Source organism: Vitis vinifera, chromosome 2, assembly GCF_030704535.1.
Source record: "Vitis vinifera cultivar Pinot Noir 40024 chromosome 2, ASM3070453v1".
Taxonomy (NCBI): Eukaryota; Viridiplantae; Streptophyta; class Magnoliopsida; order Vitales; family Vitaceae; genus Vitis; species Vitis vinifera.
Genome location: NC_081806.1, coordinates 338,604 through 358,359, shown reverse-complemented (window position 1 = coordinate 358,359; position 19,756 = coordinate 338,604). Strand labels below are relative to the sequence as shown.

Here is a 19,756-nt window from a genome sequence, read left to right as displayed (position 1 = left end):
GTAAGGTGCCTCTTGTGAACGGGTGCCCATCAACGTGTCTTTGGTCAAGGCCTTCTGAACTAACAGCATGCACCAACCAGTTAACCAGGTGTCTGGTGCATCATTGTGTCTTCCCTACACTGATGCGTGAGCCCATGCCATGTCAAGGTGTCCATGGCCTGGGCTTGTTGGTAGCTCCCATTGTTAAGTCAATCTCCATAGCAACAAGTCATGACATTGTGCCCATGGTTGTCCCTTCCTAGTGCACAAGGCATTGCGCCCGTGTGCCATGCATAGTTCTCATAGGCCTCAATTAGCTACATGTCTAGTGCCTCATCAGACCATGGCATTGCACTCATGGCTTCCCATCTGGCTCGCTGCACAAGGCTTAGGTGCCCTCGTGCCTGCGCAAGGAGGAGGTAGACTGCATCGGGCCCCGTGCCGTTGCGGCCATAGGGTGCACACCACACATGTCGTGGAGCCCACATGTGCTTGCTTGAGTGTCGTTCGTGTGTCCTAGGCATGCCCAAGGAAGTGCCATGGTGCCCCCTTGGTGCGGTCAAGGCTTTCCCTTGGTGCCTCCTTGAGTCACCTACCACCTCCCTTAAAGAGCAATACAAGTTGTTCTCAAGATGTTTGGAGGAGACATCATATATGCTTGAGGAGACATAATGAAATATTTAAATAATTATAAATTATATTCCAAAATGACTTCACCCTCCATCTGCACCAGCTCCATAGTCAACATATGTTTGGCTTGTTCGCAGTGTGCGCGCGATGCGTGTCTGGCTCGCGCATGACCTCCTCATTTTAACTCTTGGCGTTTAAACCACCAAACCTCCAAGCCATCCTTGCTCTCTGTCTAGACTCCTATGGGTGCAAGGTCTATCCATGAGGCCCTTTTCTCCATCTTTGGGTCAAGAGGCTAAGGGGCTGATATAAGCCATGTATCACTTAAGATATTTTAGCAATTTATCTCAATATATTTTATTAAATAATAAAAAACTTATATGTACACTATATTTGATTTTCAAAAATACTAAAAGTGAAAAAAAATTAAGAAAAATGATTTTCGATTGTCTAATAAAAAATGTCAAAAAAAATAAAATATAATTAAAATTAATTAAAAATTTATATATTTTAAAATTATTTTTATTTTTATATTAATAAGTAAAATGAGTTTGAAATGATAAATAAAAATAATCTATTAATTAATTTTTTTTTTTCAAATTTACCTCTTTATTTTTTCTCTTACACTTTCCCTCGAAATTTCTAAAACCAAACATAACCCGACTTTAAATAAAATTTCAGACAAATTTTGACCTTCTCTATTTTTTTAGTAAAAATTTTTCAAGCCCTAATTTTAAAAGAGCTTAATCACATAGTACCTGGGGCTTATTAAATACTTATGGCCACGAATGCCATCAAATGCCCCTTTATTTTCAACTTCTTACACGAATGACTTCTTTTAGCAGTGTAATTAACAAGAGGGTGGAGAAAGGACTCCCTCCACCGTAAACCGCCGTCGTGGAAATCACGGCCACGAGCCACTTTGCGGCACCTTGCGCAGTCACCGACGAGGCTTATCGTTATTGAATGTGATTCGGAATAGCGCTTCCATGAAGTGCCGATCCGTAGCGTGCATCTGGTCCGGTGCTCCGCCGTACCACAGAATAACTGCCGCCGCAGTATTGACCAGGCCGCCGAGTCTCTACACCGGCGGATCCGATGGCTCAATCGTCTGGTGGAATCTATCCGGCACCGATTCCGACCCGGTAATTGTTTGGCCATTCGAGTTAACTCGATTGCGGACTTATCATTTGGGCTTACTGCCATTTGTTAATTACTCTAGGTTCCGTTTGATTGGTGAGAAAATGTAGGCAAAGAGAAGGATTCTAACTTTGAATCTTCTATCTCTTGAAAATTTTCTTTCATGAACGTGAAAAGCTTGGCTCCAGAGAGCTTTACGGTTGTATTAGGCTCCGTAGAGTGGATTTCTTTTTCTCAGGTCTTTTCCTACATTTCTCAGCGACCAAACAAAGCCTTAACGACTGTTTCTCAGAGCTTGTGTTCACTCATTGGGAGTTTAATGAAGTTATTAATTAGGTGGAGTTTTTCTCCCCTGGTCCTTAACTATGAAAATGTGACACTCAAAACACACACACATAAACTCATATGAATATGAATTCATTGTTTGTTTCTCAATTTATTTAGACAGTATCAGCCTAATGGAAGTCTGAATGTTATAGGAAATTAAACCAATTGCTATGTTGTGTGGTCATGCTGCACCCCTAGCTGATCTCGGCATTTGTTTTCCTATTGTGGACAATTCAAGTAATGTGAAAGTAAAGTCTATTCCAGCTGATCATGGCGCTTTAATAAGTGCATGTACTGATGGTGTGCTGTGCACATGGAGCAGAGGGAGTGGACATTGCAGGCGCAGAAGGAAAATGCCACCTTGGGTGGGCAGTCCATCCATGATTCGAGCATTGCCTACCAACCCAAGATATGTATGTATTGCCTGTAGTTTCATGGATGCTGTCCATTTATTTGACCAACATTCTGTTGATTTGGTTGAAGGGGGTGAGGCTTCCTTGGATAGAGAGTCTCAATATAGAAAACCCCCAAAATGCACTGTAGTTATTGTAGATTCATATAGCCTTACTATTGTCCAAACTGTTTTTCATGGGAATTTGTCTATTGGGCCATTGAAGTTCATGGCTGTAATTTTGTCCCCTGAGAATTGTGAGATGCAATCCGCCCTCATGGTTGATCCATATGGTAAGCTGCAATCGGTTCCTATACTAAAGGACCCCACCTTAGGCGGGGAGAGTGGGGCTGGTTTGCATAAAAGTTCTTCTCATTTGGATACAACTATCTGGGAAGATGGATTGAGTGAGGGGGGTCCGGTGGTGTCAATTGCAACCCATGGACAGTTTTTTGTTCTTGTCTATAGAACCTGTTGTATATTTAGGCTATTGGCTAGTGGAACTGCAATTGGAAAGATTTCTTTTGTGGATAATCACCTCTGTTTCGAAGATGGTTCAACTCACTTGCACATTGTAGGGGGCATGTTTCTTGAAGGTAATGATGCTAGTAGTATGCCGAGGTCAGAAGATCCCTGTGACATAACTGAAGAAAATTTTATTGTGTGGAATGATAGAGGTTCAGCTATTGTGTATTCTGTATCATATTTGGACAATTTATTTAATTTTCAGCCTCTTTGTGAGATCCCTGCTGTTTCCCATCCCCATGATGCAAGGCTATCAATATCTTTCATCCAATTGAACCATTATCTTTTTCGAATTGAATCCGTTTGCTTTCACATTGAGGAACCTTTGCTGTGGAAACCTCTTGTTACAATCTGGTCTCTATATCAACAACATGATGACAATAGAAAGTTGTGTCCTCAATGCAAAATGGTTGGAAGAGGTGGTCTTTTTACAGACTCGGTTGTGGGCTTTGCTTCTTTTCATAAATCTGAGGGTCATGGGCATGATGTTGGTATAGAACCCACAGGCAGGGAGACTGAGTTAACTTCCCAGAAAAGTACAATTCCAAGTCTAGAAAAAATGAATAATATCTGCAGAGATGATGAAAAATATAGTTTTGTGCGGAAGGAGCAGGTTGTATCTTCTTCCATGGTTATCTCTGAAAACTTCCATACACCATATGCTGTTGTGTATGGCTTCTATAGTGGTGAAATAGAAGTTGCTCGATTTGATACATTTTTCCAACTACTAGAGTCACATGGTCAAAGTCCATGTGTTGAAGTGGATTCACATGCATCAAAACAATATTTTTTGGGACATACTGGTGCTGTACTATGTTTGGCTGCACATCGAATGGTGGGCAACTCCAACGGATGGAATTTTAATCATGTTTTAGTATCAGGAAGCATGGACTGCACGATTCGTGTATGGGATCTTGATACTAGCAATCTCATTACAGTGATGCACCAACACGTAGCTTCAGTACGCCAAATAATCCTTTGCCCACCTAGGACTGACCGTCCATGGAGTGATTGCTTTCTGTCTGTTGGGGAGGACTTTTGTGTTGCTCTCACTTCTCTTGAGACTTTGCGGGTGGAGAGGATGTTTCCTGGACACCCTAGCTATCCTGCAAAAGTTGTGTGGGATGGTGCTAGAGGTTATATCGCATGTCTCTGCCGGAACTATTCAGGGACATCTGATGCAGTAGATGTTTTGTTCATTTGGGACATGAAGACAGGTGTTCGAGAGCGCGTTCTTCGTGGGACAGCATCCCATTCAATGTTCGATAATTTTTTCAAAGGAATCAACATGAATTCCATTTCCGGCAGTGTATTGAATGGAGATACTTCAGCTTCCTCGTTACTTCTTCCAATAATTGAAGATGCAAGCTTGTTACAATCTCATTTTAAACATTCAGTGAAGGGGATCGCTTTGTCAAATACAATTACGACAAATATATCTGAGCCCAGTACTTCCCAAGCACATGTTAATGAAGGAAGCTCTATGAAACTAATATCCACTTCATCATCAGTCTTTCAAGGCTACAAGCATCCCGTCAAATGCTCTTGTCCATTCCCTGGAATTGCTACTCTGAGTTTTGACCTTGCATCCTTGATGTCTCATTGTCTGAAGCATGAGTTCATAGGAAATGGTGGTGATAAGCAAGACAATACCCATATGAGAGAACCGGGAACTGAGACACTGAAACCCCATCACATGACTGCAGATGATGGGTCTGATTTAAATGGGACCTTGAACAATACTATAGAAGGGCATGACTGGATTAGTTCACTTGAAAGATACTTACTCCAATTCTCCTTGTCCTTTTTGCACTTGTGGGATGTAGATTCTGAGCTTGATAAGTTGCTAATAACTGACATGAAGTTAGAGAGACCACAGAAATTTATTGTATCCCCTGGTTTCCAAGGGGACAGAGGTTCATTAACTTTGACATTCCCTGGTTTGGGTGCTAGCCTCGAGGTATTTTAAATGAATGGCATTGAGTGTTAATACTATTTCGCATTTGCCTTCATTATTCCTAAGTTGTCATATCAACTTTTCAGCTTTTGAAATCATCATCAGAGTTTTGTGCGATGAGGTCACTAACAATGGTGTCCCTTGCCCAACGCATAGTTAGCTTGTCTCACTCTAGTTCAGCAGGCTGCAGGTATGACATTTTCCCACTGCTGCATGAAATCAGATTACATTCATTACTTATTTGTTCATTTGTTATTCTCAACATATTATATCGTAATCCAGGTTGGGGATTGCTGTACTGGCATCTAATTAATCCTGGTTGAGATGAAGAAATTCCATGGAAAATCATAATTTTGTAGTAGCTAAGAAATGGAGATGGTTAGCGTTTCAAAGCATTGTTAAAATTTTATTTTATTTTATTTTATTTTTTTATTTTTTATTTTTTTATTTTTTATTTTTTTATTTTTTATTTTATTTTTTTTATTTTTTATTCCAAATGGTAGGATGCATGGTGATTTCTTTCTTTTTGTGATAGGCAAAAAATTGAGGCACAACCCAAGTACTCCGGGGATATATAGAAAGTGCCAAAAGATAGACTAGGGCAAAAAGAACAAATGAACAAAGGACCATAAGCCTAGCTTTTACCCAACCTCTCAATAGAGTCCCAAAGAGACAGGTCAAACCCTGAAGGAATCCTAGCCCAGTCAAAAAACATTTTTAAGCAAGACATCTTTCAGTGACTGACTTGAATGTTCATCTCTGAAATTTCTGTCATTGTGCTCCTACCAAATGCATCAAAACAGGCAAAGAAGGGCCATCCTCCACACACTCTTCCTTTTCGCCACACCCTTGTCAAGCCAAGCTAAGAGCACCTCTTTCACAAACTTAGGGAACACCCACCAAAGAACAAACAAAGACAGCCCAAGATCACACAGCATATGAGTTTTGTCACAGTGAATAGGGAAATGATTCCCTGACTCCTTTCTAACCTTGCAGGATTGCATCAAATGCATCTATTTGCCAAGGGTCAACCTCTTTTCATGAGCTGATTAACTGTAAGGATCTTCTGCCATATTGCTTTCCATGTGAAGAAGCATACTCTTAAAGGGCCTCTAAGGTCTAAATCCCTTCAGCTGGGAACTTCACCGATGCCTCAGCCGATGGTGATATGTAGAATGACATCACAAAAAATTACAAAATCCCCAAACCTGCAACACAATTTATCCTCCACCATTCCATGTAAAGATGCTGCATGAATGTGATAAAAAAAACTACTCACCATCTGCATCTCTAATCATGGAATGCCCTATGAAAACAAGGGCTCCAGTGGCCCTTTCACTCCACCATTGCCCAAAGATTACCAACACTTGCATTTTTATTGGAATAAATTCTATACAAGGAAGGGTAGCATCTTGGAATGGGGGTTCATGTACTGTTTTACATCTTCAAACCTCAAGTCCAAGGCCTAGAGGAGGTGGATGAGGTGGGGATTTGGGTTGTGAAGGGTTGTGTTAGGTTGCTGATAAATAAAAAAGAATGAAATCTGGCTGTTGGTAGAAAAGGAGACAATGTCCTTCTTCATTGTGCTAAAATGAGAATTTTATGGCTCTTATGATTCACATTATTTAAAGTTGAGTGGGAATTGCCTTCTACTATCAAAAACTTCATCAAGTTGGCAGGGAACATTTGTGGGAAAGAAGCACATGAAGGTGTGGAGGGCTGCCTGTTTATGCTTATTCTAGACCACTTGAAAGCAAAGGAATTGTAGAACTTTTGTGAGTAAAGAACAAATGGATTAAGCTCTCAAAAAGTTTTTCTTGTGCTCTCTCTGGGTTAAGTCTAGAAAGTCTTTAGATGGAACCGCTATATCCATTTTAGATTTTGTTAATTGTTTGAACTCTTTTTTTATGGGGGAGAGGTGTTTTTTGTTAATCTCTCCATCCCATTGCCATTTTGGCATGTTTTTGTACTCCTTATATACTCGTGATTTTATTTTTTTAGGTGTTGTTAATAAAATTCTTATTTGACTATAAAAAAAAAAGGAAAAGAAAAAAAAAGGAGACATGATAATACTTTTAAATTTAGCAATGATACGATAGGAACTAGATCAATAGCAGGTTGTATATCACATAGTGGAGAAGGCTTATTAGGCAACTCTTTAGGGTGTAAAACTGAAAAGTCAACTAGTATGTTTTGTGCTTCTTTCGGAAATTCCTTATTCTTCTCTTTAGGGTCATCCATTGCACATATGACTAAAGCAAAGATAATATTAGTATCTTTACTTTTCCTTTCAAATTCATGCATAGTCAGCATACTTTTTTATTGCTCCTCCTTTGACTTCTTAAAATTTTCTTCAAATAATGGAGAATATTCTTATGCCTATTGTGCACAAGAGTGTAGGTTTTTTGGTGGCCATCATGTTGCATCCTTTGATTAAAAAGCCATGATCTTCGAAGCAAGATATGGGCAACTTTTATTGGCAAAACATTACACAATAACATTTGTTTAGAGTTGTTACAAACAAAGAATGTAATTAAATAACGAAAACTTATTGGAATAGATGTATCATGCACCCATGGTACTGAATATGGATTTAGATGATTTCCCATTTGTTAATTAAACTGCATCAACCTAATATTTTTCTTGATTTCATTGTATTGTGGTTGGCATCCATCATGCTATTACTGCCTATAAAAAGGAAAAAAATATTTATTATCTTCAGTATCTGATGCCCAAAATATCATCATTGCATGTGAGAAATGAGCATATTCTGTCTACCTTTCATTTTTAACAGCTATGTTAGTTTTTAGGAGGTAAATGCTGACTCTTTTAATTGACTTGTATTCTTTGCAGTGCTTTAGCAGCATTCTATACTCGGCATTTTGCAGAGAAAATTCCTGATATAAAACCACCTTCACTCCAGGTGCCTATTAAGCTAATGGTTTTTGGTATTTGAATCTCTGATCTTAACTTGATAAATGGATGTTATATGAAATAGCTTCAATGTTTTATATGCTTCGGCCCAGTATCAATGAAATTTGTGGAATTGAATTAGATATATAAGATACAATAAAACCCCTATAAAGTAATACTCTTGGGACCAAGAGAAATTATTATCTTAGCGGGATTATTCATTTATCGTTAAATGAATATTTACTAATTTATAAAGAGTATTATGTTTCTACTATAGAGTACTTGTACGTGTATGACTATTAAATTAAAATAAATAAATAAATGTGGTAGAAAGTTAATACATAGAAACCTAAAAGACTCTAAAAATATAAAAGATGGTTATTGATTGTAAAGATAATTAGACTCTTAGAAGAGATATGGTGTCAAACCTTGTCAAATATGTTATGATTCCGAGGAGTGAATGGAGAAAAACAAAAATTATGAAAAGTTCCTCAATACTATATTATGAAATTCTATTTGCTATATCATGAATTTTTATTTGCGATATATATATATATATGTATGTATTTCATCAATTATTCATTTATATTTTCTTAGGGCCTTGAAGATTTCTAAAAATATTATTATCTTATGCATTTAGCAAGGTTATTAATTTAGTACACTGACCCGAGTTGGACCAGAAGATTTTATTATTTAAGTGAGGTTATTAATTTATCAAACATTCATTTATCGAGGTTTTACTGTACATGCGACCTAAATATGTAACATATGTTTGATTTTTTTTTTTTTTTAACTGATTAATACTATGTGCTTGGTTTTTTTATTTATGTTTGCAGCTTTTGGTGAGTTTTTGGCAAGATGAAAGTGAACATGTACGTATGGCTGCACGCTCTTTATTTCATTGTGCTGCTGCACGGGCTATTCCACCTCCCCTATGTAGTCGAAAAGCAATTGACCATACAAAACTTATGATCTCCACCAATAGCAAGAGGGCAAATGAAGATGGAAGTTCAAACATAGAAAATGCATATAGGGATGGTCTGAATTCTGATACACCCCCTGAAACACCAGGGGATTCTCAGGTTGAGGAATGTAAAATACTTGCATGGCTAGAATCATTTGAAGAGCAAGATTGGATTTCTTGTGTTGGGGGAACAAGCCAAGATGCAATGACATCTCATATTATCGTGGCAGCGGCACTGGCAATTTGGTATCCTAGCCTTGTTAAGCAAAATCTTGCTATGCTGACTGTTCATCCATTAATGAAGTTGGTTATGGCCATGAATGAGAAATATAGTTCCACAGCAGCAGAGCTCCTGGCAGAAGGTATGGAGAGTACATGGAAGGAGTGCATTGGTTCTGAAATACCTCGTCTGGTTGGGGATATATTCTTCCAAATAGAGTGTGTAAGTGGTACATCTGGCAATTCTGCGGCTCAAAATCCTGCTATCCCTGTCACTATTCGGGAGACTTTGGTTGGGGTTCTTCTTCCAAGCTTAGCCATGGCTGATATACCAGGGTTTCTAAGTGTAATAGAGAGCCAAATTTGGTCTACTGCATCTGATTCACCTGTTCATTTAGTATCCCTCATGACTCTCATCAGGGTTGTGCGTGGTTCTCCAAGAAACTTAATTCAGTCCCTTGATAAGGTTTGTAGAGCTGATTCTTCAAACAAGCAACATGTCTCCATCTCGGTTGAAAGATTAGAGAAATAAAAAGAATAAAATTAAATAGAATAAACAAGCAAAGGAAGAAGAAATCATAGTTGCAATCAATGAACATTGAGAAGTCCCATATTTACTGCAGATGGCACATTGTTCACACCATTCTATCATGTCAATACTTGGTATTTAAGATTTTCTAAATCTACTATATCAGGTGCACTATTGAATGGTGGGACTTAGCACATCTTCATGAGCAGTATCGATTTTAATGTCTATCATATATGGGACTTTTCTGTGTCTGTAGATGTCCCCAGTTTCCTCCAGTGGGAGATAATTGGACTGTAAGTTTTTGTTTGTAATGCCACGATGTATAGTATCATGATTCTTATCAGTGTTATAATATACATCTATTTATTTCTTTAGTAACATTCCATACTTAATTGCTGAATTCAGAATGTCATATATGATTTTCCACTTTTATCATATTTTTCTGATTGCTTGTTTCTACTCAACATATCTCATTCACTGAGGGTTCAAATGATTGAAATAAGGCTTTTGGATTTCAAATTTTGTTGCTAACAACATGCTTGAAATATATTACACTTCATGAAACGTTATTTCCCATACCAGGACATCGTTTTTCAGTTATTTATTTATTTATTTATTTTCCGCTGAAATGAAGTGAAATATAGCAGAAAAAAAGGGCATCTGAATTCAATTTTCAGGGAAGGGGTAGATGCGGAGTGCCTACCCAAGTGTTGGGGTCTGTGTTTGAGAAGTTTGGTCCTTGGATGATGCCTTGTTTTTTTTTTTTTTTTTAAACATTCAATTTTTTGGATTCTTGGTTAAAATTTCTTATGGAGACAGATCAGTCATGGTTGGCTGAAGCATTGATGATACAATTTTTTTCAATTTGTTTAATGAAATGTGTACCTTTTATTTCTGGGTCTTTTCAAATTCGATGCTTTATCTTGACAGATAAGCATCATTTTCTTTTAAACCATTGATAACTTTCACCCCCATGCATGGGTGTGACTTTTATTATCCTTCTCATCTATCAACATCCATTGCTATAGATCCAATGCATAAAAGATGCAGTGCCCCAATCAATACACGTCTCGAGGCACTGTTTGAGAAAACCTAAAAATCTTGTCATCCAAGGGGAGTTTGTCCAGCTAGATTTTATTGTGTTTGGGAAACAGATAGGACCAGCCAACACCTTAACTTTATTTGAACAATCAGGTGCAAAGATGCAAAATTGAAGCCAGAAGTTGTTTCTCCCATTATACCAAATAGCAAGAGGAGTGTCTTTGATAATTTTTTTACTTCTTGTTTTTAGGTTATTGCTTATTCCGTGATTTTGTAAATCTATAATATTTGATCAGTTTCTTTTCTGATTATTGCATTACTTTTTTCCTTGGTGAACTTGCTACTTTCAAGATGCATTCAGATTTGATTGAGCTCATAAGTTTTAAGCTTCTATTACTTTCTGATATAACACCAATGAATAATTTTTATGAGTATGTTATATTTGCTTATGGTTCCAAGTTATTTCTGTGTGGATGTTCCTGACATTCTACTGCTAAGAATTTAAGTGCTTGAACAGTTTCTATATGGATATCCCTGACATTGGGACAGATATGCAGGTGGTTAACTTCATTTTACAAACTATGGACCCTGGAAATTCAGTCATGCGCAGGACTTGCCTTCAAAGTTCAATGACAGCACTGAAAGAAGTTGTTCGTGTATTCCCTATGGTAGCACAGAATGACTCTTCAACACGTCTGGCTGTTGGGGATGCAATTGGAGAGATTAATAATGCTAGCATTCGGATATATGACTTGCAAAGGTATTGAAAGATGAATATATTTTGAATTTTCAAAAAGAGCCTCTTCTTTTCATTTAGTTATGTTTACATTTTTTATAAAATATAACTTCAAAAGTTCACTCATTTTTTATATGATCTTACCTTCTCTTTGTTATTCTTACATTTTCCCTCCTTATTGCCTGGATCTAAATTATGGGCCTTAACTAGAATGAACTTAGGTTTAAAATATGTTCTGGAAATAATACAAAAAATGAACAACACAAAATACATATATAGTAGGATTTGAACAAAGAAACATTAAACATAGGACATTGAATCTGTTTCTTATTCTTTTTATTTGTTTCGTTGAAGTTGCTCCCTTAGTTTGTAAATTCTGGACGCTTGTCATGTAAGGAAAATAAAAAGTGGATTTGCTGTGATGCCTCAAATAAATTCTGAAGGAAATTCCTGAGGATTAGAAATAGATATCTTTTATGTTTTTTATTTTTAAGTTTCAGGCAGATTTCTTTATTTTGGTTGTTAGTTTGTCGTGCAATTAGCTTCTCGAAATGATGCCATTCTTGTTCTTAAACCATAATCATGGGTTCATGTTTGGGGTGTGGGGTACTTATATGTAGGGCAACATGAAAGAATGCCCTTGAAGTTATAGATATTAATATGATGCCTTTGATAAGAACTTTTTATTTGGAACACCTCTAGGATTTTAGAAAAGAGCCCATTTCTGTAGATTGATGCTTTTAAGCTTTTGCATGATGTTAATATCATGGTATGTCTGGACAACCCCATCAGAGTTGTCTTTCACCTTTTTCTATTCATGCTGAGTATTTTGGACCATTCCAATATTCTGGATTTGTGCATCTCCAGTTCTTGGAATAACTGAATAGGTAATACTTGTTTTACCTTTATGTAGTGTGACAAAAATAAAGGTTCTGGATGCAAGTGCTCCTCCTGGACTTCCAAGTTTGCTCTCAGGAGCTTCAGAAACAACACTGACCACTGCAATTTCTGCTCTGAGCTTTTCACCGGATGGAGAGGTACCTATGATCAGTGCACGGGCCACATATACACAAAGTCCTTTTTCATTCTTCTACTAGTTTCTAATGCAATGCCAACCAGTTTTGTTAAAAGTGTCATTATATCTACTTGTGGATTCTCTTGGAAGATAAGTAAAATAGGCTTCAAATGAAACCTGATGTCTAAAACCTTCCCTGCCTAGTCAACAGGTGTTGACCTGCAGCCAACCCAATTATTATTTCGTACCAATAATTTGTGACATGTTCTTTTTGTTATTATTTAGTTTTTAACTTATATTTAGTGAAAAAATTGTCTTATTCTAACTACAGTTTAATCTATTAAACATTTTTTATAAGATGGTTTGCTCATGGAGATTTAAGTGGCTTCAGAGCTGTCGAATTGTACCTATAATCCATATCCCACCATTGTTCAAGTATGGAACTCAGGATAGCATTTTTTGTTTTTCGTTTTTGGATAAAATATTGAACTCAGGATAGCATGTAGCACACAAAGCAAAATTTTCATTCCAACAAGTTCTCTCAGGCATAATTTTTAGTTCAATCTTGATCCTTTGTTAATCTTCTAGTTTTAGTTTCTAGCATTATGTATATCAGGTGCTGTTTGAGTGCCCATTCATCTGGCTGTATTTGCTAATTTATCCTTCCTACAATATCCCCAAAATGATGTTTGTAACACGTAATTATTGAAAATTCTGTTCTTCTCATCACTTTTTCAAATGGCTGTGCTTTCACAGTACATTATCGATCTACTTTTTCCTTTTAATTGGCTCTCCTGTGTGGCTTTATTGCTTTTTCTATAGACGCCATTGCCTTGAAAATTTTTGGGCATTATGTGACATGTCCTTTAAATTGCAGGGGCTAGTTGCCTTTTCTGAGCATGGATTGATGATTAGATGGTGGTCCTTGGGGTCAGCATGGTGGGAGAAACTCGGTCGAAATTTCGTTCCTGTCCAATACACTAAACTGATTTTTGTTCCTCCCTGGGAGGGAATGTCACCTAATTCTTCTCGGTCAAGCGTAATGGCAAGCATACTGGGACATGATAGGCAGGCCAATTCACAGGTACCCTCCTACTCTTGACAGGGGCTTATTTTGATGGGCATGACTGGATATATATATATATATATATATAGAGAGAGAGAGAGAGAGAGAGATAGTAGTAATATGTTGGACTGAATCCAAATTAATCAAAGGATGATTTAGATATTAAGAATTGAGGTGTTGCCACACATGAAGAACTATCACAAACATAACATTTTATGAATTCTTTTTGTAGGAGAATACTAAGGGATCAGGGGACATGGACTGTTTGAAAGTCTTGATCCATAATATTGACCTCTCTTATCGGCTAGAATGGGTTGGTGAACGCAGAGTGCTAATCTTGAGGCATGGCCGTGAATTAGGCACATTCCAGTTATAAGCAATTCATTTTGCATATTCTTATTTGTGCAAGCTCTTGAGGGACGCCAGTTGAAATTCCCCAGATTATTGCTCAGTTTAACTTGCTGTCTCAACAAGGAAAAAAAGGAAGATTCCAGCTAGATGGAGTCCTTCCTTTTTACGCATGATTGGAATGAGACCTTATCCTTTGGCTTCTCATCATGATTTCAAGCTTTTGATCAACTCCCATGATTAGGGGTAATATGCAGTCTGATGATTTATTCTTTTATTCATTTGATGTTGGGTAGATTGTGGAGAGAAAATGAGGGGGAGAGGGAGAGGGGAGAAGAGGAGAAGAGGAGAGATCCCTCAACTATATCACACTTCTGGCCAGCAGATCCCCCCATGTATTACATAGATTGGAATGTCGTTACAGAGCCAATGGCTCATTTTTCTGTTTGGATCTTGGATTTTCTTTAGCCATGTCTTTCTGTTTTACTGGAGGCAAGGCAGTTATATGTATAAGTTTGAGAAATTTATGATGGCTGTAGCACAAGGTTCTCTACTATCATCATTTTGAGAAGTTGCATGTCATAGAGACAGTCGCTATTGATGAATGGTATCATATCCTTTGGAGAAACTTTTCTTCTGTTTTTCTTTTTTCTTTGCTATGTCTTTCATTAATGTCTTTTATGGTAACGAAAATTTGAAAAAACTCTTCTTCTTTTTTTAACTAATTTATTCCCTCTTTTGGATATGATGATGTTTGAATTATGTTGGTTTCTGGAGCAAGCAAGTGAAAAAAATTAATTGAGATTAATACAAGGAGTAGCATAAAAACAAAAATAAACAAATCACTTTACTAGACGACATTCCGAATCCATACCCATTTAATAGACTTTGAGAACTTGTAACTGAAGTCTCCCAAGTCTTTCAATCAAATTTATTGCTATTATAATTATTTTTTTTCTAAAATTCATATTCTTCCCTCCTTTTTTATTTAGATTTAATCTTTTATTTTTATTTAAAAAATGAAAATGGGCACGTGAAATCATGAAATTATGAGCCTCATCCTCTTCCTCTTTGTTCTCCTCATCTTCTCCATTTCTCATCCCCACTTCATCTCCTCGTTCTTTTAAATCATTCAATTTTTTTCTATACTTGAAAGGGAAAGAAGAAAAAGTGGAGAAGAGAAAGAAGGTAAGGTAGATGACGAAGAAAAAAGAGCGTATTAGGGTCAGATTTGTAAAAAAAATTGTCTAAATACAAAAAATTAAATTCAAATAAATTCCATAATCAATAATATTGGAAGTTTTTCTTCGTTCAGTGCATTATTTTCATTATAATTTTTTTCCTTCATGTTCCAAATAAAAGAAAGCAATAAATACAATAAAATAATTTTGTACACTTAAATCATTTTCTTAGATTAAAATACAAAGAAAATGTTATGGTATTCATTCCATATTATTCTGAATTTTTTTATTTAGATTGTTCAAAATTTATAATAAAATTTATATATAATAAATACAATAATAATAATAATAATAATAAAAAAGTATAAAAAATAGGGATCAAAATATAAATAAATTGGATTAAAATACAAAGAAATAAGATGGAAATGTAAATTTAAAATACAAAATAATGAAACTTCGGATATAAAACAATAGGTATCTTTCGATAGAGGTGATCACTTCATTTATGGTATGGGGAGTTATCATAGTTTGACCCTAAAGACAATGATAAATGGCTCTCTCTTGTGCACTACCTACCCTTCCCGTGTTCAAATCAAATTCCAGTGAGAATTCAAATCAACCAAAATACCATCATTACCACATTGGAATCTAATGACGTTGAGGAATGGGAGCACCAGATTTGTGATAAATCTCTGTGACATCTTATGTATATGACCTTGTGACACTATAACTCCCTCACGCCATGTCCACTCCTCCATCATCTTCATCTTCATCCATTTCACATGCATGTTTCCCAAAATACCCATACCTCTCAGTTCAAATAATGCACTTCTATAAATAGGAACCGGCCCTAGAGCGATCACTGCATGCATCATTGCATTTACAGAATCAATTAGAAGCATGGGCTATGGTGGAATGGTGTGGGGTCTGGTCTTGTGGTGTGTTTTGGCTAGCCGGAATGGTGTAGCCATGGAGGATGAGAGGTTGTTGGGGTTGGGTCATGATTATGGAGAGGCCCTTGGGAAGGCCATTTTGTTCTTTGAAGGGCAGCGGTCTGGGAAGCTGCCGTCCAGCCAGCGGGTGAAGTGGAGGGGAGACTCCGCGCTCTCTGATGGCATGCCTGAAAATGTATGAATTTTTTGTCAAAATAAGATTTTGAAAACTATTCTATTAATTGAACAAGGAAGAGGGGATATGAGAATGATTCTAGTTAAAGCACTTTTACCCTGTAGCGCTTTTATTCATAACCATCTCATAAAAAAGCTTTTGAGAAAAATCATTTTGCATTTAAAAATAAGCTAAAAAAAATACTTGGATAATGTTTTTAATAATGCATTATATAATAAGCATGTTGTTTTTTAAGAATGACTTTATAAGTTATTGTTCATGAATTGCTTCAGACGATCATTTAAATACCGTTGCCCATATTTAGGAGTTTTATGTAGAAGTGGAGTTTCACCTTCAAACATAACTTTTTCCAAGGATTTCCTTGGTTGGGATCTCCTATAAATTCCGGCTACTCACAGAGAATTTCATGGTTCATGGTTGATCTGTGACAGGTGAAATTGATTGGAGGATACTATGACGCCGGAGACAATGTCAAGTTTGGGTGGCCCATGGCGTTTAGTGTGAGCTTGTTGAGTTGGGCAGCTGTTGAGTACCGGAGAGAGATTTCTTCAGTCAAGCAGCTCACCTACCTTCTTCAAGCAATCCGCTGGGGAGCTAATTTCATACTGCGGGCTCATACTTCATCCACCACACTATATACTCAGGTCCTCATTCAAAACTCCATTGATAGCTGCACACAGATAATTGGATGACCATCGACTAAACTTTCACTGTAACAACCAGAGACTGTTGGACCTTGGACCAGAAAATTGTATAGGCCCCATTTGACAACTGTTATTAGGGCAGCAGTTTTCTAACTTAGAAAACATGTTTGATAAAGTTTTAACAACCAACAGTTTTTTCATAATCTGTTCTGAAAACAGTTTTTTAACAAGAAATTGGTTTCTATAACAAATTCGAGATGCTTTCAATTGATTTTTATAACGTATTCTGGATAATAATTGGAAACATGAGAAATACTTGGTAAACTTCTATATCTTATCATGGGGTGCAATAACTTTACAGAAAAGCTCAGAAAACTGTTTTTTTCCTAATAAACTTCTGTTCCCGAAGTCAATTAAGAATTGTTTTTAAAAACTATTTTCAAGAACTGTTTTCTGATTATAAGTGATCATTAGTATGATTGCAATCCTTATTTGTTCACTGACACCCGCTCCACAGGTTGGAGATGGAAACAACGACCACCAGTGCTGGGAGCGGCCCGAGGACATGGACACTCCTCGAACGCTATACAAGATAAATTCTACTTCACCAGGCACCGAGGCAGCAGCTGAGGCTGCGGCCGCTCTTTCTGCTGCCTCAATTGCCTTTAAAGGGGTTGATTCCAACTACTCTGCAACGCTATTAAAACGATCAAAGTTGGTAAGGAGTAGAATTTAAGTCGATTCATGCCACCCAAAACTCTAATATCTATTGGTCTGATTTGTTAAAGATGTGTTTCAGCTGTTTGAATTTGCAGACAAGTACAGAGGATCTTACCAAGCTTCTTGCCCTTTCTACTGCTCTTACTCAGGTTATCAGGTAAAAGCCCAGCCACATAGAAAGTATTAATAGCTGTAATTAATCCTTACGTCTCATTATGGTTCCTAAATTCTTCAAAAGGACGAGCTGTTATGGGCTGCGGCTTGGCTGTACAAGGCTAGTGGAGAAACCAGGTACTTGAACTATGTCTCAAGCAACCAAGGGTGGAGTCAGGCAGTGACAGAGTTCAGTTGGGACAACAAATTTGTGGGAGCTCAGACATTACTAGCCAAGGTATTAACATCGAAGCTTCAATGCTAATATATTAATTCAAGAAAATAAAGATAAATTTCAACTTAATTTAGGCAATTGTATATTCCCGGATAATAGAAATCATTTCATTATATTATAAAAACAATACTACTATTAGATTTCAAAACCTCCATGTTTTTCTATTCTTGTATCTATTCCCTAACTCATTTGCTCTACAAACTTTTCCCTTTTTTTTTTTACATCTATACCTATCATGTATAAACTTTCTATCTTCTTTTATGTTTCATAACATTTTTTCTTTTATTACGTAAAATATTTATAATAATTTTTCTCATTCTACAAGGTAATCTAATACAATATAGGAACATATGAAATCAATATTCTACATACAAGATTTTTTACAAAAAAAAGAGTATATATTGAACAGGAATTTGTAACACTTCCCGATATATATATATATTCTTAATTTATTATTTTTTTGAAAGAAAATGAAAAGGAATTAATTAAACTTTGTTCAGGAATTCTTTGACGGGACAAAGGATTTGGGAAAGTTTAAGACCGACGCAGACTCATTTGTATGTGCATTGATGCCGGGGAGTAGCTCTGTGCAGATTAGAACAACTCCAGGTAAAATCGAAGATTTGAAGTCTTAATTCTCGATTTGAGGTTTTCAAGCCAAACAAACTGAGTTATGGCCTTTTTTGGCAGGTGGGCTTCTGTACACCAGAGACGGTAACAATTTACAGTATGTAACGACCTCTTCCATGGTGCTACTCATCTACTCTAAAACACTAGCCGCAGCTCAAATCGGAGGAGTCCAATGTGGCTCTGCACATTTCCCCACCTCTCAAATCAGAGCCTTTGCAAAATCACAGGTTAAGTGCATCATAGGATCAAGTTGTTATTTCTAAATTAGAAAATGGTAAAAATCCAATTTTCAAAAGTAGTTACCAAACAAACCCTAACATATATATATATATATTTTGTTGTTGGTTTAATAGGTGGACTACATACTAGGTAACAACCCCAAGAAGATGTCATACATGTTGGGTTACGGAAGCAAATATCCAACGCAATTACACCATAGGGGTGCATCCATCCCCTCAATCCATGCTCTTCCAGACAAGGTGGGCTGCAACCAGGGCTACTCAAGTTGGTATTCCTCTACCGAACCCAACCCAAACACCCATGTGGGTGCAATTGTGGGAGGCCCCAATTCTGATGATCAATTCAGTGATGTGAGATCAGACTACTCTCACTCTGAACCCACCACCTATGCCAATGCAGCCTTTGTGGGTTCAGTGGCTGCCTTGGTTCACAAAACCAGAGCAGAGCTTCCGCGCGCAGATGGGGCAGATGAATAGACATGGTTGATGTTTTGGGATATACCTAGAATTACACATATGAGTAAAAGTGAATGTAACTAAATAAAATGATATTCATATGGAATCAACTGTTTAGTTTATATTTGGTCTGTGAATTTAATAAGGGAATAAATGCCATGATGTGTGGTGTAAAAAAACTGCCGTGACTGCTGATTAGAAATGCTTTGAGCTTCATTGCAATTTCATTCTTTATTTATTTCAATTTTTTTATCATAATTTATAGAAGCTTTCTAGCATTTCATTTTAGCTAAACATCCAAGAGATGCTACTTATCGACTTTTTATTCATTTGGAAGCCAAGAGGTTGTTTTTGAAATTGCTCTAATATGTTTAATATATTTTTAAAAAAATATTCTTAAAAATAATTAAAAATATAGAATATATTTTAGAATTTTTGTATTCAATATAAATATATAGAATTTTAAAAAAAAATTATTAATTTTTGTCTCTTAAAACAATTGAGAATTACTTTTAAAATTGTTATTAAAAACTCATTTTTGTAAGAATAAATCCTAAAAGTCAAAAACAACTATTGTGATCTCCCTTTTT

The 19,756-nt window shown here is 36.6% G+C and overlaps 2 protein-coding genes across 4 annotated transcripts; both read left to right on the top strand.

Annotated features, from left to right (window-relative positions):
• The first annotated feature begins 1,403 nt into the window (after positions 1 to 1,403).
• Positions 1,404 to 14,408, top strand: LOC100260315 (uncharacterized). 3 transcript variants are annotated; one of them, XM_010660110.3, is made up of 9 exons: positions 1,405 to 1,754; positions 2,229 to 4,952; positions 5,036 to 5,139; positions 7,803 to 7,872; positions 8,699 to 9,511; positions 11,173 to 11,375; positions 12,265 to 12,388; positions 13,244 to 13,450; positions 13,665 to 14,408. In XM_010660110.3, exons 1-9 carry the CDS (start codon positions 1,599 to 1,601, stop codon positions 13,806 to 13,808), a joined length of 4,545 nt encoding a protein of 1,514 aa, XP_010658412.1. In that variant the 5' UTR covers positions 1,405 to 1,598; the 3' UTR covers positions 13,809 to 14,408. The 3 variants fall into 3 exon arrangements, with proteins under 3 accessions (XP_019071872.1, XP_010658418.1, XP_010658412.1); XM_019216327.2 differs by lacking the exons at positions 12,265 to 12,388; positions 13,665 to 14,408 and having other exon boundaries at positions 1,404 to 1,754; positions 13,244 to 13,376; XM_010660116.3 differs by lacking the exons at positions 12,265 to 12,388; positions 13,244 to 13,450; positions 13,665 to 14,408 and having other exon boundaries at positions 1,404 to 1,754; positions 11,165 to 11,369.
• Positions 14,409 to 15,682: 1,274 nt separating this feature from the next.
• Positions 15,683 to 19,388, top strand: LOC100255237 (endoglucanase). The gene is made up of 8 exons (XM_010660105.3): positions 15,683 to 16,089; positions 16,521 to 16,733; positions 17,251 to 17,451; positions 17,533 to 17,610; positions 17,692 to 17,844; positions 18,342 to 18,450; positions 18,532 to 18,698; positions 18,825 to 19,388. Exons 1-8 carry the CDS (start codon positions 15,862 to 15,864, stop codon positions 19,185 to 19,187), a joined length of 1,512 nt encoding a protein of 503 aa, XP_010658407.1. The 5' UTR covers positions 15,683 to 15,861; the 3' UTR covers positions 19,188 to 19,388.
• Positions 19,389 to 19,756: the final 368 nt, after the last annotated feature.